Raw genomic sequence first — 16,099 nt, forward strand, 5'->3', positions numbered from 1 at the left:
ATTCTATGTGTCACTTCTGCTGTCTCTTTATTTCAGCATTCTCTCCTAAAGGACACATTTCATTTGTATTTGTTTTATCTGCTGAATTAAAAGAACGGGACTTACTTCCATATTGTTACTTGACGTATTTCCATATATCCCAAGTTCTTACTCGGGTAATGTAATATATACTAACTTACTAATGCCACTCACACCAAAATTAGACTAGAAATAAAACTAAGATGGGGATGCTCACTGTCAGAGTGAGGGGATGACTTTGTAACAATGAGGAAAGATTTACCTCCAAGTGCATTCCATCTGCAGTCAAATTTTAAAAAGATGATCTGTACCCAACTCTGCGGGACTCATCTATATTAATGGGATTTGGTTCTTGGCCCAGCAGGAGTTTCTCCAGAACTCATTTAAATACTTCTCTTGTGTGACATATTGGGGTATAGAAGGCAAGACAAACTGGTCAATACCAGCATTAAAGAGAGGGAGCAAAGTCTAATTTTGTCAATCTTTCTTCCTGTAAAGAACATTCTGGCAGTTGCCTGGCCAGCGTAGCTCAGTGGTTGAGTGTCAACCTCATGGTTCAATTCCCAGTCAGGACACAAGCCCAGGTTACGGGCTCGATCCCCGGTGTGCGCAGGAGGCAGCCAATCAATGATTCTCTCTCATCATTGATGTTTCCATCTCTCTCTCTCCCTTCCTCTCTGAAATCAGTAAATATATATTTTTAAAAAAGGAACATCCTGGGCAAAATAATTACACATCAACAGAAAAAAGTTACCTTAAATTTGTATAGTGTTCTACATTTCTAAAGTGCTTTCCCAAAGAAAACTATGAAGAGTAGTGCTGAGTTAACATGTATTAAGAAATACAGCCCTAACTGGTTTGGCTCAGTGGATAGAGCATTGGCCTGTGGACTGAAAGGTCCCAGGTTCGATTCCAGTCAAGGGCATGTACCTTGGTTGCAGGCACATCCCCAGTAGGAGGTGTGCAGGAGGCGGCTGATCAATGTTTCTCTCTCATCGATGTTTCTAACTCTCTATCCCTCTCCCTTCCTCTCTGTAAAAAAATCAATAAAATATATTAAAAAGAAAAAAAAAGAAATACAGTCATTTGCTGCTTAACGAGCATATGCTCTGAGAAAGGTATCATTAGGTGATTTCATCAGGCGACCATCACAAACCTGGATGTTCTAGCCTTTTAGTTAATTGTATGTGCTATACTTTTAAAAGACTGGCAGCATAGTAGGTTTATTTACACAAACATCACCACAAACATGAGTAATGTAGTCTGAGCCCTGACAGTTGACTTGTTATGTGTGTGTAATGCAAATGCCTGATTACCCAAGGCATCTACTTAAACTAAGGCTATCTAGAATAAATGCATTGCCAGTCTCAAGATTAAATAAATAACCAAGCTGCCTCGCCCCACTGGGGTGCCTTTTTTTTAGAAATCTTGGTTGATTTTGATAACTGACCATTTGGGCAACTTGTTTTTTTCCTTTTCCTATGCCTTAAGTTATGGCTCTTATGTATGTTTCCTTAAATTAAATGTTTTAAATTGATTTTTAGAGAGAGAGGAAGAAAGAGAGAGTGTGTGAGAAACATTGATGTGAGAGCAAAACATCAATTGGCTGCCTTCTGCATGTCCCATATCGGGGATGGAGCATGCAGCCCGGGGCCCTGACCAGGAATGGAACTGGCAACCTTTTGGTGCATGAGACGATGCCCAACCAACTAAGTCACACCAGCCAGGGCATGATTCTTTCTTTCTTTCTTTCTTTCTTTCTTTCTTTCTTTCTTTCTTTCTTTCTTTCTTTCTTTCTTTCTTTCTTTCTTTCTTTCTCTCTTTCTTTCTCTCTCTCTCTCTCTCTCTCTCTCTCTCTCTCTCTCTCTCTCTTTCTTTCTTTCTTTCAATATTTTTCAATTCTCATCCAAGGATATTTTTCCATTGATTTTTCAGAGAGAGTGAAAGAGGGGGAGACACACAGAGAGAGAAACATTGATGTGAGAGAGACACATCGATTGGTTGTCTCCCATATTTGCCCCAACAGGGCCAGACATTGAGACTGCAACTGAGGTATGTTCCCTTGGCCAGAATAGAACCTGAGACCTTTCACTCCTTGGATCAGCGCTCTATCCACTAAGCCAAACCAGCCAAGGCTGGTTTTTATGTTTTAAATTCACCAATAAATAGTGAGCCCATGAAAACCTAGGCTACCACCCTCGACTCCAGTAAAAGGAGAACGCCAGGCTCCTGCTCCCTCTCTTTCTCTCTCTACCTGCAACCTCGCTGTTGCCCCAGGCATATTGTGCATGCTCCAGGGCCTGTAAGTAATAAACTCTTTTTTGTTGTTGTTGTTCAGAGTTTCCTAATGGTTATTGCTGAAGGGTATCTTGTATTATACTAAGAACTATAAGGGTCAGTTCAGTTGGCACATTGGTTTAGAAAGGGGAGGTGTGTATGGGAAAGTTTAGTGGCCCAGCTGAGTCCCCAAGCATTTCTAGCCCTTCTGGATAGCCTGAGACAGCACAAACGGTAATGCTTTGCACTAGTACTTTACGACATTTCCACAGCAACACCAGCAGGAGGTAATAAGAATGTTTTAGCTCTACTATTCAGTAATCATATGGAACCACCATTGAATATATGTTCCATCATTGACCCAAACATTGTTATGTGGCACATGACTCTATACCCAAGGGTATCAGCATCAAGTTTTGTTTATATGAACCGGACTCTTACATTTTTAGCAAGTTTTTTAGAGATCTTCTTTTCAGGAAAAATCCTAGGGGGAAAAAACAGAGATATTTAGCAAAGTAAAGAACATTCAATAAGCATTCTATGTGGCCAAGTTAGTTTACATGATTTACTAGTCTGTCATGATTATTTATGCCATATTGTTTCATTTTTAACCTAGGACCATTTCACTACAACCATGATCTGTTTTCAAGGGCAGTTGCTCCTTCTTATTTTGAAAATGGCATAAAATCTAAGTTTCAATTTTGTCAGAAGCAGAAAGAATACCCTAGGTGAAATGTCTAAGAGAACTTTTAATTTCCTTTCCTGAAACCTGCTCTTGGCTCGTTTGAGTAAATCATTCCACCACTCACCTATTTGCTCAAGCCATAATTATTGTGGTCACCTTTTACTCTGCTCTTTCTCTCACATCCCACACTCAATCCATCAGCAAATCACACTGGCTCTACTTTCAAAAGATAGCTCAAATCTGATCACTTCTCACCCTTTCCCACCGATAACCACTCATTGATCCAAGACACCACCATCTCTTGCATAGCATATTGCAATAGTCTCCTAATTGATCTGCTTATTTCCACATTTGCCAAATCCCTTTAACTTGATTCTTTGCATAGTAGCCATGATTGAACTTTTCAAAACCATTTCATCTGCTTCTCAAAACTTTAAAATGGTGTCCCATTCACACATTTAATAAAACTTAAAGCCCTTCCTTGGTCTGCAATTCCTTATATGATCTAGCCTTGTAACTCTGTGACTTCACTCACCTCCTGGCACACTGGGCTTGACTCAGACACAGCAAACATTTACCTGTCCTGGCTTTGACACTTTCTTCTTCCTCAGCCAGGAACATTCTTCCCCCAGGTGGTCACATGGAGAACTTCTCCGCTGCGTCAGAAGTTTAGCCCGACTTTCCCGCTAAAAGAGCACACCACCCTTCCTTCCCCATCATTCTTGATTCCTTTGCCCGACTTCATTTTTCTTCTTAATATTTATATCTTTCCCACTAGATTGTCAACTCCACAAAGGTAGGGGCTTTGTCTTTTGTTCACTGTTGAATCCACAGTGCCCAGAATATCACATAGTAGATGCTCAATAAATATTTATCAGACAAATAAGAAAGCTAGAGTATACATGACAGCACTTGGGCTTGTTAAAAGTACAAATTTTATAACAGGTTTTAAATTAATGCTTGAAAGAGAAAGTGATACATTTTCCTATTTCCTATTTTAGGTAATATTTATCAGTTTAGCAATTTATGTATGCATTTTACATCTGAGGACCCTCTGAGATGGGATTGTTATTATCCTATTTTATAGATGAGAATAACTGAGATTCAGATGCATTAAATGACTTGCTCAAGAATACAAAGTTACTCAGTGTTGGAGCCGAGATACAAACCCAGGTTTCTGATTATAATCAGATGTTCTTTGGTACTTCTGGGATGAAAACAAAGCTTAATTGTACTACTAATTTTATCCACTATGAATAAATTTACATTTGAAAGTCACCTAGAAGTTATGTACATATTTATATTTTATATTTATATGTAAAAACGTACTTATATTTTTTCTGTACCTGTAAGTTTTCTTTGAAAACATGATTTCTGTTTATATTATTTTCTCCTGAAATTAAGAAAAAAGAAAAACAGCAATTGATTTAGAAGGATATTCTAATGAACAAAATAACTCAATAGATATCTATTGATAACCTTCTATGCTATGTGTGTGTACAGAGATGGTGGTGTACAAAACTCAGTGAGGTAGGCAGAAAAGTAAACAGCCAAATTTAATATATTGTAATAAGTGCTGTTGGGGGTAAGAAGTGTGAGCTTTACGAGCATATTGGTACCCAACCCAGAGAAAAGAAGAAATCCCTAAGGGATGTCTCAGCTAAGAACTGAAGGCCATGTAGGACTTGGCCCAGTAAAGTAGTAAAGGGAGGTGGGGACAGGGAGCAGCTCAAACAAAGACAGTATGTACAAAGATCTGAAAGCAGCTCAGTTTGTTAATGAAACTACATGTATTTCAATGGAATATAGACAATGCTCAATTAACTGCAAATCAAAAGTTAAATTTCTCTTTAAAGTTTGTCCTTAGATCAAGTCACTTCACTAGTTCTACTTCCATTTTTTTTTCTTTTTTAAAATATTTTTATTGCTTTCAGAGAGGAAAGGAGAGGGAGACAGATAGATAGGAGCATCATTGGTGAGAGAGAATCATTGATCGGCTGCCTCTTGCATGCCCCCTATTAAGGATTAAACCCACAATCCAAGCATGTTCCCTTGACCAGAATCCAACCCTGGGACCCTTCAGTCCGCAGGCGGATGCTCTATCCACTGAGCCAAACCGGCTAGGGCCTACTTCCATTTCTTATCATGGTATGTGGCTAAAGCTGTTAAATGATAATAATAATAATTATAATAGTAACTACCATTTATTGAACATTTACAAAATGCCAAACACATTTAATCATTACTTCAACCTATGAGATGGCTACTGTTATTATACCTGTTTAATAAATGAGTAAACTGAAGCTTACAGAAGTTAACTTTTCTTGAATTTATACAACTAAGAAGTGTCAGAACTTGGATTTGAACCAGATCTATCTAACTCCAGGTGTTAGGTAATAAATACTACATTAAAATATTAAAGAAATTCTTTATTTTGAATACCTGAAGTTTCATTATCATAATAATTTCTCATGACCATAAGCATCAGAACAGACACACAGTTACACATTAATTAGCCTCTTTAAAAACAAAAAAATAGTTGCAGAGAGCAGTGATTCTTATATGAGTATTTTCTTTTCAATTTCCACCCTAAAATAAGCTTTTTATTTTTTAAAATATATTTTTATTGATTTCAGAGAGGGAGAGAGAGAGAAACATCAATAATGAGAGAGAATCCTTGATTGGCTGTCTCCTGCACACCCTACACTGAGGATTGATCCCACAACCTGGGCAGGGAATCGAACTATGACCTCCTGGTTCACAGGCCAACCACTGAGCCACACTGGCTGAGTCAATATAAGCTTTTTAAAAGTTCTTCAACATTAACATCTCCTTTACCTAAGTATTAATTTTTACTAATATTGTTTGAGTGCCCATTATAATGGGTCCTGTTTTAAGGGCTTTGCATTCATTATGTTATTAATCCTTACTTCCCTGGGAAGTAGATATTATCCATGTTTTACAGATGAGAATTCCAGTTTAGAGAAGTTAAGTAAATTTCTCAAAGTTATATAACTGCTGAGAAATGAAGCCATAATTTGAAAACAGATCTGATTCTAAGGCCAATGCTCATTCCGTATTGCTCAAGATAAAAGCCATATTAAATAGTTAGAGACAAAGGCACATTAAAACACAGTATGAGTAATGTCAAACAAATAGGGAGACGGCCATCCTCATTCATAAAGCACTCAGTTTTCTTCCTCACATCTAAATATATACAGAAACTCAAACTAGGCTAAGGAATTGATTGATTAACAAATGAGAAGGATTTTCAATTAGTACATTAATTGCATTTTCAAATAGCATTTTGTACCTGATTTCATATATCTTTAACTGTTCTTCTGCATAGTTAATGCACAAATGAGACAAATTTTCTTTTTTTAAAAAAATATATATTATTGATTTTTTACAGAGAGGAAGGGAGAGGGATAGAGAGTTAGAAACATCAATGAGAGGGAAACATGGATCCGCTGCCTCCTGCACACCCCCTACTGGGGATGTGCCCACAACCAAGGTACATGCCCTTGACTGGAATCGAACCTGGGACCCTTTAGACCGCAGGCTGACACTCTCTCCACTGAGCTAAACTGGTTAGGACAAATGAGACAAATTTTCAATTGGGACGTCAATTATACTTTCATGTACTATTTTGTATGTCATTCACAATTGTACAAACTTTAACATAGCCATATAGTTCTATCTGATATCATAATTTAATTAACTAATTTGTTATTGGACATGATCCCAATTTTTTAATACCATCTATACTATGATGAACATTTTTGTAGATAAATCTTTGTACCCATCCAATATCTTTGCATTGTCAATTAATCTTTTATTAAGACACAATAGACTTCTCACCCAAATAAATGGATCCAGTAGTAGAAATCTCAGGCTGCAGCAAGCATGTGGAAAAATATTTGCTGTAGGTAATCCTTTTAGCCATCTCTAATTGCCCTCTCAAGGTCATTGCCCACTTTGCCAATTTAGAGGTTAGTTTTGAATAACATTCTAAAAGTTTGAGAACTTTAGGACGTTTTATTTGTGATTCAAGTGAGACTATCATATAAGGAGTGAACTGAAATAAGTTTTGTCATAAAAACCAGAAAAGATTTAGGAGATTAGTTTCCTCTCCATTTTCCCAGCACAAGGCCCAGCAGTTAGTAGCCATGAATGGTAAATAGCTTTAAAAAAAAATTTTTTTTTTTATTAATTTCAGAGAGGAAGGGAGAGGGAGAGAGAGATAGAAACATCAATGATCAGAATCATTGATTGGCTGCCTCCTGCACTCCCCCTATTAGGGATCTAGCCTGCAATCTGGGCATGTGCCCTTGACTGAAATAGAACCCGGGACCCTTCAGTCCGCAGGCCAACACTCTCTATACACTGAGCCAAACCGGGCAAGGGCAGAATGGTAAATAGTTTTCATCTCCATTACCATCTCTGATTGATTGGTGGTAGCAGTTGGAGTGGAGTGTTAAGAAAGTCAAGGTCAATGGAAAAAGTACTGTAATCAGTTAGCTACATCTTTTATAAGGAGGGGAGAGAGAGTAACAGCCTGTGGGTCATAAGTTTGCCATCCCTCTAGTAAGTGTGTGAATGAATAAATAGATATAATATTAATAATATAACATTGGTTTGCATTACCAAACCCTCTAGTCCAGGGGACTTAGAACTAAGGTTACTGTACTATTTTCTTAAGCTTTAAGATATTTATTTTTTGAATCGGTAATGTGTTCATATAATTAAAATTGAAAAGTCAGGAAAGGGTATAAAGTGAAGAGTGTCCTGTCTTGCCCCCCACTTTCCTGTCTCCCATCTTCCTTCTTCACCAATGTTAATTTAAGAGATATTTTAAAACATAGGGTTTAACTCATATCTTTATAGAAATTAAATTAGTTATACCTTATTTGAAAAGGCTAAATCATTATAGTTTTCAAGAGCAGATTAAACCTATAAACAACAGCAAATTTAAACAACTGTTTCTAGTTTTCTTAAAACAAAAGCATTATTTATTTTCATTAACTAGGTCAAGTTTATAATTTCACTAACCAATTGAGATTATGTTGTCAATATCTTTTAATTTTTATTATTTTATTACATTCAAGGTAAAAGGAGAGGATGGAGAGCAAATCTCTGTGTACGAAAGTGCTTTATAAGTAAAAGCCCTTAACAGATATTATCAAAATTATATTTAGAAATTTTATTTACTGTTACTATAGCTATATCATAGCTTTCACAGTTGAACTTACATTTAAAGAATTTAATAAAGTGGTAATGCCTATGTTTTTATTTTCAATTTCAGTAAAATCTCATTCAGTTTCTCTTCATTTTACAATTTGAGAATAATCTTTAAGTCTTCATAGTAAATTTTGTAAAAGTATCAAAATTAGGCAATTGTTTATTTCAAGCTTTAAGTTCTTAGGAATCCATCATGCTTTAGTAAACATTGACTTATTGTTCTCTGGAAATGATCCAAACTTATTATTTTCTCACAGCATGCAAGACGACAGCATAGAAGCTTCTACTTCCATTTCTCAGCTCCTCCGAGAAAGCTATTTAGCAGAAACCAGACATCGGGGAAACAATGAGAGGAGCCGAGCAGAGCCTTCTTCCAACCCTTTCCATTTTGGCAGTCCTTCTGGAGCTGCAGAAGGAGGAGGAGGCCAAGATGACCTTCCAGATCTTTCAGCTTTTCTGAGCCAAGAAGAATTAGATGAAAGTGTCAATCTGGCAAGATTGGCAATCAATCATGACCCTTTGGAGAAAGCAGATGAAGCTCAAGCTAGAAAACGTCTTTCTTCTGATCAGATGAAACACCCATCGAAATCAAGTTTTGACCCTAACTTCCGCCAGGATAACTCTCCAAGTCCTACCAGCTCTATCGAGAGCCCTCAGGAGGCAACGAGGCCACAGTATAGTTCTGAGGCTCAGTCCAAAAAACTATTCTTAAATAAGGCTGCTGATTTTATTGAAGAGCTGTCCTCCCTTTTCAAAGCCCATAGCTCCAAAAGGATTAGACCCCGGGCCTGCAAAAACCACAAGAGCAAATTGGAATCTCAAAACAAAGTTATGCAGGAAAATAGCTCCAGTTTCTCAGCTCTATCAGAAAAAAGAGAAAGATCATCTGTTCCCATTCCCATCCCTACAGATACTAGAGATAACGAAGTGAATCATGCCCTTGAACAGCAGGAAGCCAAGCGGCGTGAGGCTGAGCAGGTTGCCAGTGAGGCAGCTGGTGGAGACACCACCCCAGGGTCTTCACCGTCATCCTTGTACTATGAAGAACCTCTGGGGCAACCTCCCCGATTCACTCAAAAGTTATGGAGCAGAGAAGTTCCAGAAGGAACCAGAGTGCAGTTGGATTGCATAGTGGTAGGAATTCCACCACCTCAAGTAAGGTAAAATGCCCCATGAGTAATGCTTAGTAATTGCTTTCCATCTACCATGATTCTCCTAAGTTTATCTTTTAAGTAAGTGGTTTCAAAAATTATATACTGCCTTTAAGAAAAACAGAGTCTAAAGCAGCACTGTCCAATAGGAATATAATGTTAGCCATATATGTAATTAAAATTTTTCTAGTAGCCACATTTTTAAAAAGTAAAGACTGAGAAAAATTAACTTTTTATTTATATTTATTTATTTATTTATTTTTTTAAATATATTTTTATTGATTTTTTACAGAGAGGAAGGGAGAGAGATGGAGAGTCAGAAACATCGATGAGAGAGAAACATCGATCAGCTGCCTCCTGCACATCTCCTACTGGGGATGTGCCCGCAACCCTGGTACATGCCCTTGACCGGAATCGAACCTGGGACCTTTCAGTCCGCAGGCTGACGCTCTATCCACTGAGCCAAACCGGTTTCGGCGAAAAATTAACTTTTTAAATGTACATTATTTAACCAATAAGTGAAAACATCATCATTTCCACATGTTATCAATATAAACATTATTTATATGATATTCTACATCCTTTTTGTCATACTAGGCCTTGAAAATCCAGTGTGAATTCGACAATTACAGCACATCTCAATTTGGCTACTACATTTTCCCAGGAAATAATTAATTTACATTTAGATTTTATAAAACCTGTAGTTTAAAAAGTAGATTGACATGCACAAGTGATTCTAAACCTACTTAAATTTTTTGTAATATTCAATTTTGTAAAACTGAGTTGATATCAGTTTTTTTAATTAAAATTAAATATAATTTAAAGTTCAGTCCCTCAGTTGTGCTGGTGACATTTCAAGTGCTCAGTATCACATGTGGCTAATGACTGTGGTATCGGACAGCACAGGTCTACAGGCTAAAGCTTTAAAAATAAAGTATTTATGATCTATACTCAATGAATACCTGTGATTTTTTTTTTCAATTTTAAAGAAAGCCAAATAATCGAATAAAAGCTGATAGAATAAAGATAAAATAAGGATGTTGCTAAGGTCAATTTACAGATTCATTTTACAGGTAATGTATTTATTATAAACTTTTTGATATCAGCTTAATGAATACTATTCTTCCGAATGTCCAAGTTTGTCCCTAGTATGACAGGTGAGTCCATTGTTATGTGCCTCCCACTCGGCTTTTCTGTGAAGCAGATGAAGCCTAAGCCTCAAGGCTCCACATTTGCTTAAACTATCCCTAACTTTGGGGTCTAATTTTATTTTATTTTTTTTATGCAGACCTTCCACATTTATGAGCTTCAGGCCCCACAAAATGTGGATACAGCTGTAGCCCCAGGGTGACATTTGCTAGCTGTAACCCTATAATACTATGTGAATAATGTGCTTGAAGTGTATTACTTTTTAGAGAATTACCGGTATTTAGAGTCCTGTAAGAGTTACTTTGCTTCCCTAATAACTAATTACTACTAGAACATGACCTCATTACTATTTAACACTTATTCTAGGTATGTAAGCAGTTCCTCATCTTTTTCTTAGAGAATATTCATATGATAGGACAGAAATAGCATTAATATTAATAATGATTTTTACTTATACATGTCTATTGATCCAAAGAATCCTAGTCCAAAGACAAGACATATTCATATATAGAATTTTGCTTTTCAAAGGCAATGTAAGGTAATATTTGAATATTACTCCTACAATGGAATGTAATTTCTATACAATTATCTAAATGACCTCCTTGAGGGCAGGGATTTAGTTGTTTTACCTATGTATCTTGAGCACCAAGCACAACTTCTGGCCTATAGTATTTACTAAGAAATGTTGAGGAAACTAATGCATAAAGAAAGAGGAAGACAAGAAACTCAACTTAGGTTTGAATCAGGAGTGAGACAGTTGGCTTAAGATGTGGCAAATGGTTGAAACTGAACCACACAGGACAGTGTCTGCCCTTCTACCCTGAATGTGCCTGCTGATACTCCTGGGACTCTGGTGAGGTGTCATCACAGACTCTTGGTGGATACCAATCAGTGACATCTGGTGAATCTAAGTAAGCTAGTGAGCACTCAAGTTTTGGTACACACACAATTTACTTAGATTATCCAACCCAGTAATTTCTGGACATAGATTGGACAAAAAAAAAAAAATTAGACCAGATCATTCCAAATTCATTCTCCCCATTTCTTGACTATGACAATCTCAAAAAAACAACAACAAAAAAGAATTCATGCTCCTATGAGAACAATCAGCCAGGAAGAGCTATAAGATCCTATCCCCCCGCCCCCCCCCCCCCAATCAATATAATCTGGTGTTCACTAAAAAACTACTTAGCCTCGGCCAGGTGGCTCAGTTGGTTGGAGCATCATCCCATTCACCAAAAAGGTTGTGGATTCCATTCCTGGTCAGGGCACATACCCAGGTCATGGGTTTGAAACCTGGTTGGGGAGCATATGGGAGGCAACCAATCAATGTGATATTTCTCTCTCACATCAGTGCCTCTCTCTCTCTCTCTCTCTCCTCTCTCTCTCTCTCTCTCTCTCTCTCTCACACACACACACACACACACATTCTGCTTCCCCCCTACATACACTTTTTTCTCTCTCTCTAAAAATCATTAAAAAAAATATCCTAGGGAGAGAAAAAAAACAATTATAAATTTACAAGTTTAAAAGTGGAAAAAATGTACACAGCTTCAATGAAGCAATACTAACTTTACCTGGGAAGAATTTATTTACTGTTAGAATTCATACCTAAATCTCAACCACTGGTTTGGTGCCAGGAAGTTAGTTGGTATTCACTAAATATTTTCTAAATGAATTAGTATCTAATTTAATGACTGCAATTATATTTAGAAAAAATTTAGAGTTTTCCAAATAGACTATTAGCTGTCATTATTTTCCTGAGAATAGAATTTACATAACTCTAAGTAAATGTTTATTTAGATTTTACTATGCGCTCAGCACTGTGATCCAGTGCAATGACAGAGACAGTATAGATATATGTCCCTTACCCTCAAGGAACTTGCTATCCAATTAAAGAAATCATCCTAAATTTTATAGTCGCAACCATAAAAACTATCAGAGAAGGGGTGGAGGACTAAAGAAGTCAAAGAAGGCTTCAGAGACGTAGTTGGGTTTTAGTTAAGTCTTGAAGAACGAGGAAGATTTAGGTAGAAATTTACTTATTCATTTATTCAGCAAATACGTATAGTCTTACTAAAGTGACTCACCAGGAGCACAAAACAACTGTGTGTTATTGGAGGTCAGGGACCTCATTTTGAAACCAAGCCTAAAACTATTCTGAGAGGGTAGCTCAAATTTAAAAGAGCAATCAGACAAATGTAATCAAAACATTACAATATTGTACAATAAAGGCTATAATAGAAGTAAGTATAGGATGCAATGGCAACTCAAAGTAAGATGTGATTACTTTGCCCGGAGTGCAGGATAAAGAAGAGTTAACACAGGAGGTGCAGCTTTAGTTCGAAGAGACCAAGGGTGGAAGAGGAAAGCAAGTGCAAAGGCCCAGAGACAGTTGTTTTCAGGGAATTACAAGTACTTGGCTATGTGAGGAACTTGGGGTAATAGGTGAGAAAAGATGAGGGGAAAGACTGAAGAAGGAGACAGAGAGATAGTTTGTTTTAGGCCAGGTCCACTCGACATGTTCATATGAAGATACAGACACTGGAATTGCACTATTTTTATGTGACAGGAAAGGGACTGATCTAACTAGAAAGGAGAGTGGAATCAGATGATTTTGAAGAGCCTTGAAAGCAAAGCAGAATAGTTTAGACTTGGTTGCAAAACCAAGTGGAAACCATCTACAGTTGTGTATAGGAAAGTAACAATATGAAAGGGAGCATTTCGGTAGAATTAATCTGGAATAATGAGTAAGATCAGAAATGAATGGAGCCATGAGGCTACTAAGGAAGCTATCCTAGGCATCGAATGCTCTGATAGGACTGGCATGGGGGCACTAGGAAAACCAAAAAAAGATGTGAGTGAGCAATATATACGTATAGGAGTAAAGAAATCAAGCTGAACAGGTGATTGGTTAGCTAGGAAGGAAAAGTAAAAAAAATTTACTCCACAAGTTTGAAGCTGTGCACCTGAGAGAATGATGGGGTCACTGGCAAGGACTGAGAAAATGCAAGAGGTGGATGATTTATGGATGAGTTGATGACTTGAATGTGAGCAGATGAAGGGACCATATCCAATAGGCTGTCGGAAATGCAGGACTGAAGGTCAAGTGAGAAGGCAGTGGAACTGGGAACAGTCCAAGATGACCTGGACACTAGGAAAAGCCTGACACAATATCTTTATAATTACAAAAGGGACTAAAAATACAGGTAATACTTGGAACTAACTTCTAATAGTGCTAGACTGGAATGGTATTTTTCAACCTTCTTCTGGCAGTAACTCCTCTCACTTTTCTTCTCACAATAAGTCTGTTTACATGTTACCCAATACATATTTCACACAAACACACACACACACTTTTTTAAAAGATAAAATTAGTGCTTTGGGAATTGAAGAGGGTTGCGGGGGGGAGACCCTCCAGCCCCTATCTGCTTGCTTACCACGGAAATGAAGGCATCTCCATAGAACCCAGGAGTGTAGATTTTGATCCACAGGATTCATTTTAAAATGCATTAAAATAATAATGAGACATTTGGGGTTGCCATATAGGAACACCACAGGGAAAAAGAAAAATCACCCTTTTGCTATTTTTTTCAAGGAAATGTAATGTCTTTCTGGAAACTGGGGTCTAACCTTGTATCTATGTGCTCCTGTGTATAATCAGTATTTTACTTATGTTCTTGTAACCCTAGTTTAGCACATTGAAAAATCATTTTTGCATATCTTTGTTGATTTCCAAGTGAATTGGGTAGAAAATGCTTTGTTTTATAGGGATGGTATTCTATATCACTCGTGTTTTTAAAAGCTTGTTAATCTTAGACATAGGTTCATTGGAGGATTTGTCTTAGAAAATGAAATACATTCATGCGTTACCCACAGATGAAAGAGTCAACAGGAATTCACAGCAAATGGCCGTGATCCTTTTATATATCATGACTCCAAATTCTTTCCCCAGGAATGTACAGCTGGGTCACACTAAGTATATTTGCTTGTACACAACCTTCTGAAGCAGCACAAATTTACCTTTTATAAATGTTGATGTCTGCTTTGGCTGTTAAATTTTGCTATTGGCCCTTCTGGACCTATGCTTTCTAGTAGTGTGCTGAGGAAATAAATTAGTTATAAAGAAAAATATCTTCATCTTAAATAGTTTAGGAGAATTCTTTAAAATGTTATAAGAAATTATACAGGTGGGCAAAAGGAGGTTTACAGTTGTTCACATGGAAAATAATACAATAATTAATAAATAATAATACAAGAATAAACTGTGTTTCTCGTACTCACAACTGTAAACCTCCTTTTGCCCCACCCCGAATATGTAATTATCATGTGAAATATTATGTAAATATTTTTAAATATTACATTATTTAGGGGCTTTTTCGTCTTCTTTTTGGGAAAATCTAAATACCTTCGTTTATTCATTAATCCAACAAATATTAAGTGCCGATAATGGGACTAAAATTAAAGCAGCAAACAAGAAATCTTCCTGCTCTCATGGGGCTTAGACTCTAGGAAGGAACACAGACAATAAACAAAAAATTCACAAATTATTGTATAATTACAATTGTGATAAATATTATAAAGGAGAGGCATATAGCAAATGGACCAAACCTTGAGAGTATATTAGGGAAGATTTTTCTGAAAAGTGGTACTTAAGCTGAGACATAAATGAGGACTAGGAGTTAGCCCAGCAAAGTGGGGTGTGAGGAAAAGTGTTGCAGGGTGAGGGAACAGCAAATTTGAGCTCTTGAGGCAGCAAGACAATTGTTCACTTAAAGGAATTGAAGAAAATGGCACCAGAAGATAAAGAGGAAATGATTTGAGATAAGTTTAGAGAGGGAACAGAGGCTAGAATTTGAGAGGTTCCTAGAACACGCTACTAAAGTAGGTCCCTGGATCAGCAGTGTCCGCCTCACCTGGGACCTTGGTGGATATGCAAATTCACAGGTTCCACCTTGGTCCTACTGACTCAGGCCCTGGAGGAGTGAGGCCCATACATCTGTATTTTAACAAATTGCTGTTTGTTTCCGTGCTGAGCATTTTTGCAATTTCTTCAAAGATCTCCTGACCTGGAGGGACCTCCTCCCAACCCCCAGAGACCTCCCGCTGCTCAGTTCCTTGACCCAGATGTTGCAATCTACAGTTAACATTCTAGCACCTGCTCCTTAGTCTTTACTCCAACAGAACACCCCTCACAGACTGTGTTGCAGTCACCTCACCGTTGCACATGGTCCTTTGAAGCAGGATCTATTTTGAGATTAAAAACCAGACTAATTTATAATCCTAAACAATATTGGTACAGACATATTTACAGGTGAAATGACAAAAATCCTAGATTTACATTAAAATAATCCAAGGTAGGGAGAAGTGGAGAATATAAAAGAAACACATTTGCCATTTGTGGATAATTTGTTGAAGCTAAGTGTGCGTGGGGTTCATTAAACCAGTGTCTCTACTTTGTATATGTTTGGAAGTTTCCATAATAAGTTTTTTAAAAATGATATTAGTATTTCATGTTTTAAAAATGTGATATAAGTGGAATCAATGTATATATTCTTCTCTACTTGAATTTTTCCCT

The 16,099-nt window shown here is 37.1% G+C and overlaps 1 protein-coding gene across 2 annotated transcripts in view; it reads left to right on the forward strand.

Annotated features, from left to right (window-relative positions):
- MYPN (myopalladin) overlaps positions 1-16,099 on the forward strand; it is an 89,628-nt gene that overhangs the window by 7,030 nt on the left and 66,499 nt on the right. For both annotated transcript variants that reach the window (XM_036336891.1, XM_036336890.1), the window contains exon 2: positions 8,479-9,381. In XM_036336891.1, coding sequence (XP_036192784.1) covers positions 8,480-9,381 — 902 coding nt within the window. In that variant the 5' untranslated portion in view covers position 8,479. The remainder of the gene's footprint in view (positions 1-8,478; positions 9,382-16,099) is intronic.

Source organism: Myotis myotis, unplaced genomic scaffold (genome assembly GCF_014108235.1).
Source record: "Myotis myotis isolate mMyoMyo1 unplaced genomic scaffold, mMyoMyo1.p scaffold_m19_p_15, whole genome shotgun sequence".
NCBI classification, from domain to species: Eukaryota; Metazoa; Chordata; class Mammalia; order Chiroptera; family Vespertilionidae; genus Myotis; species Myotis myotis.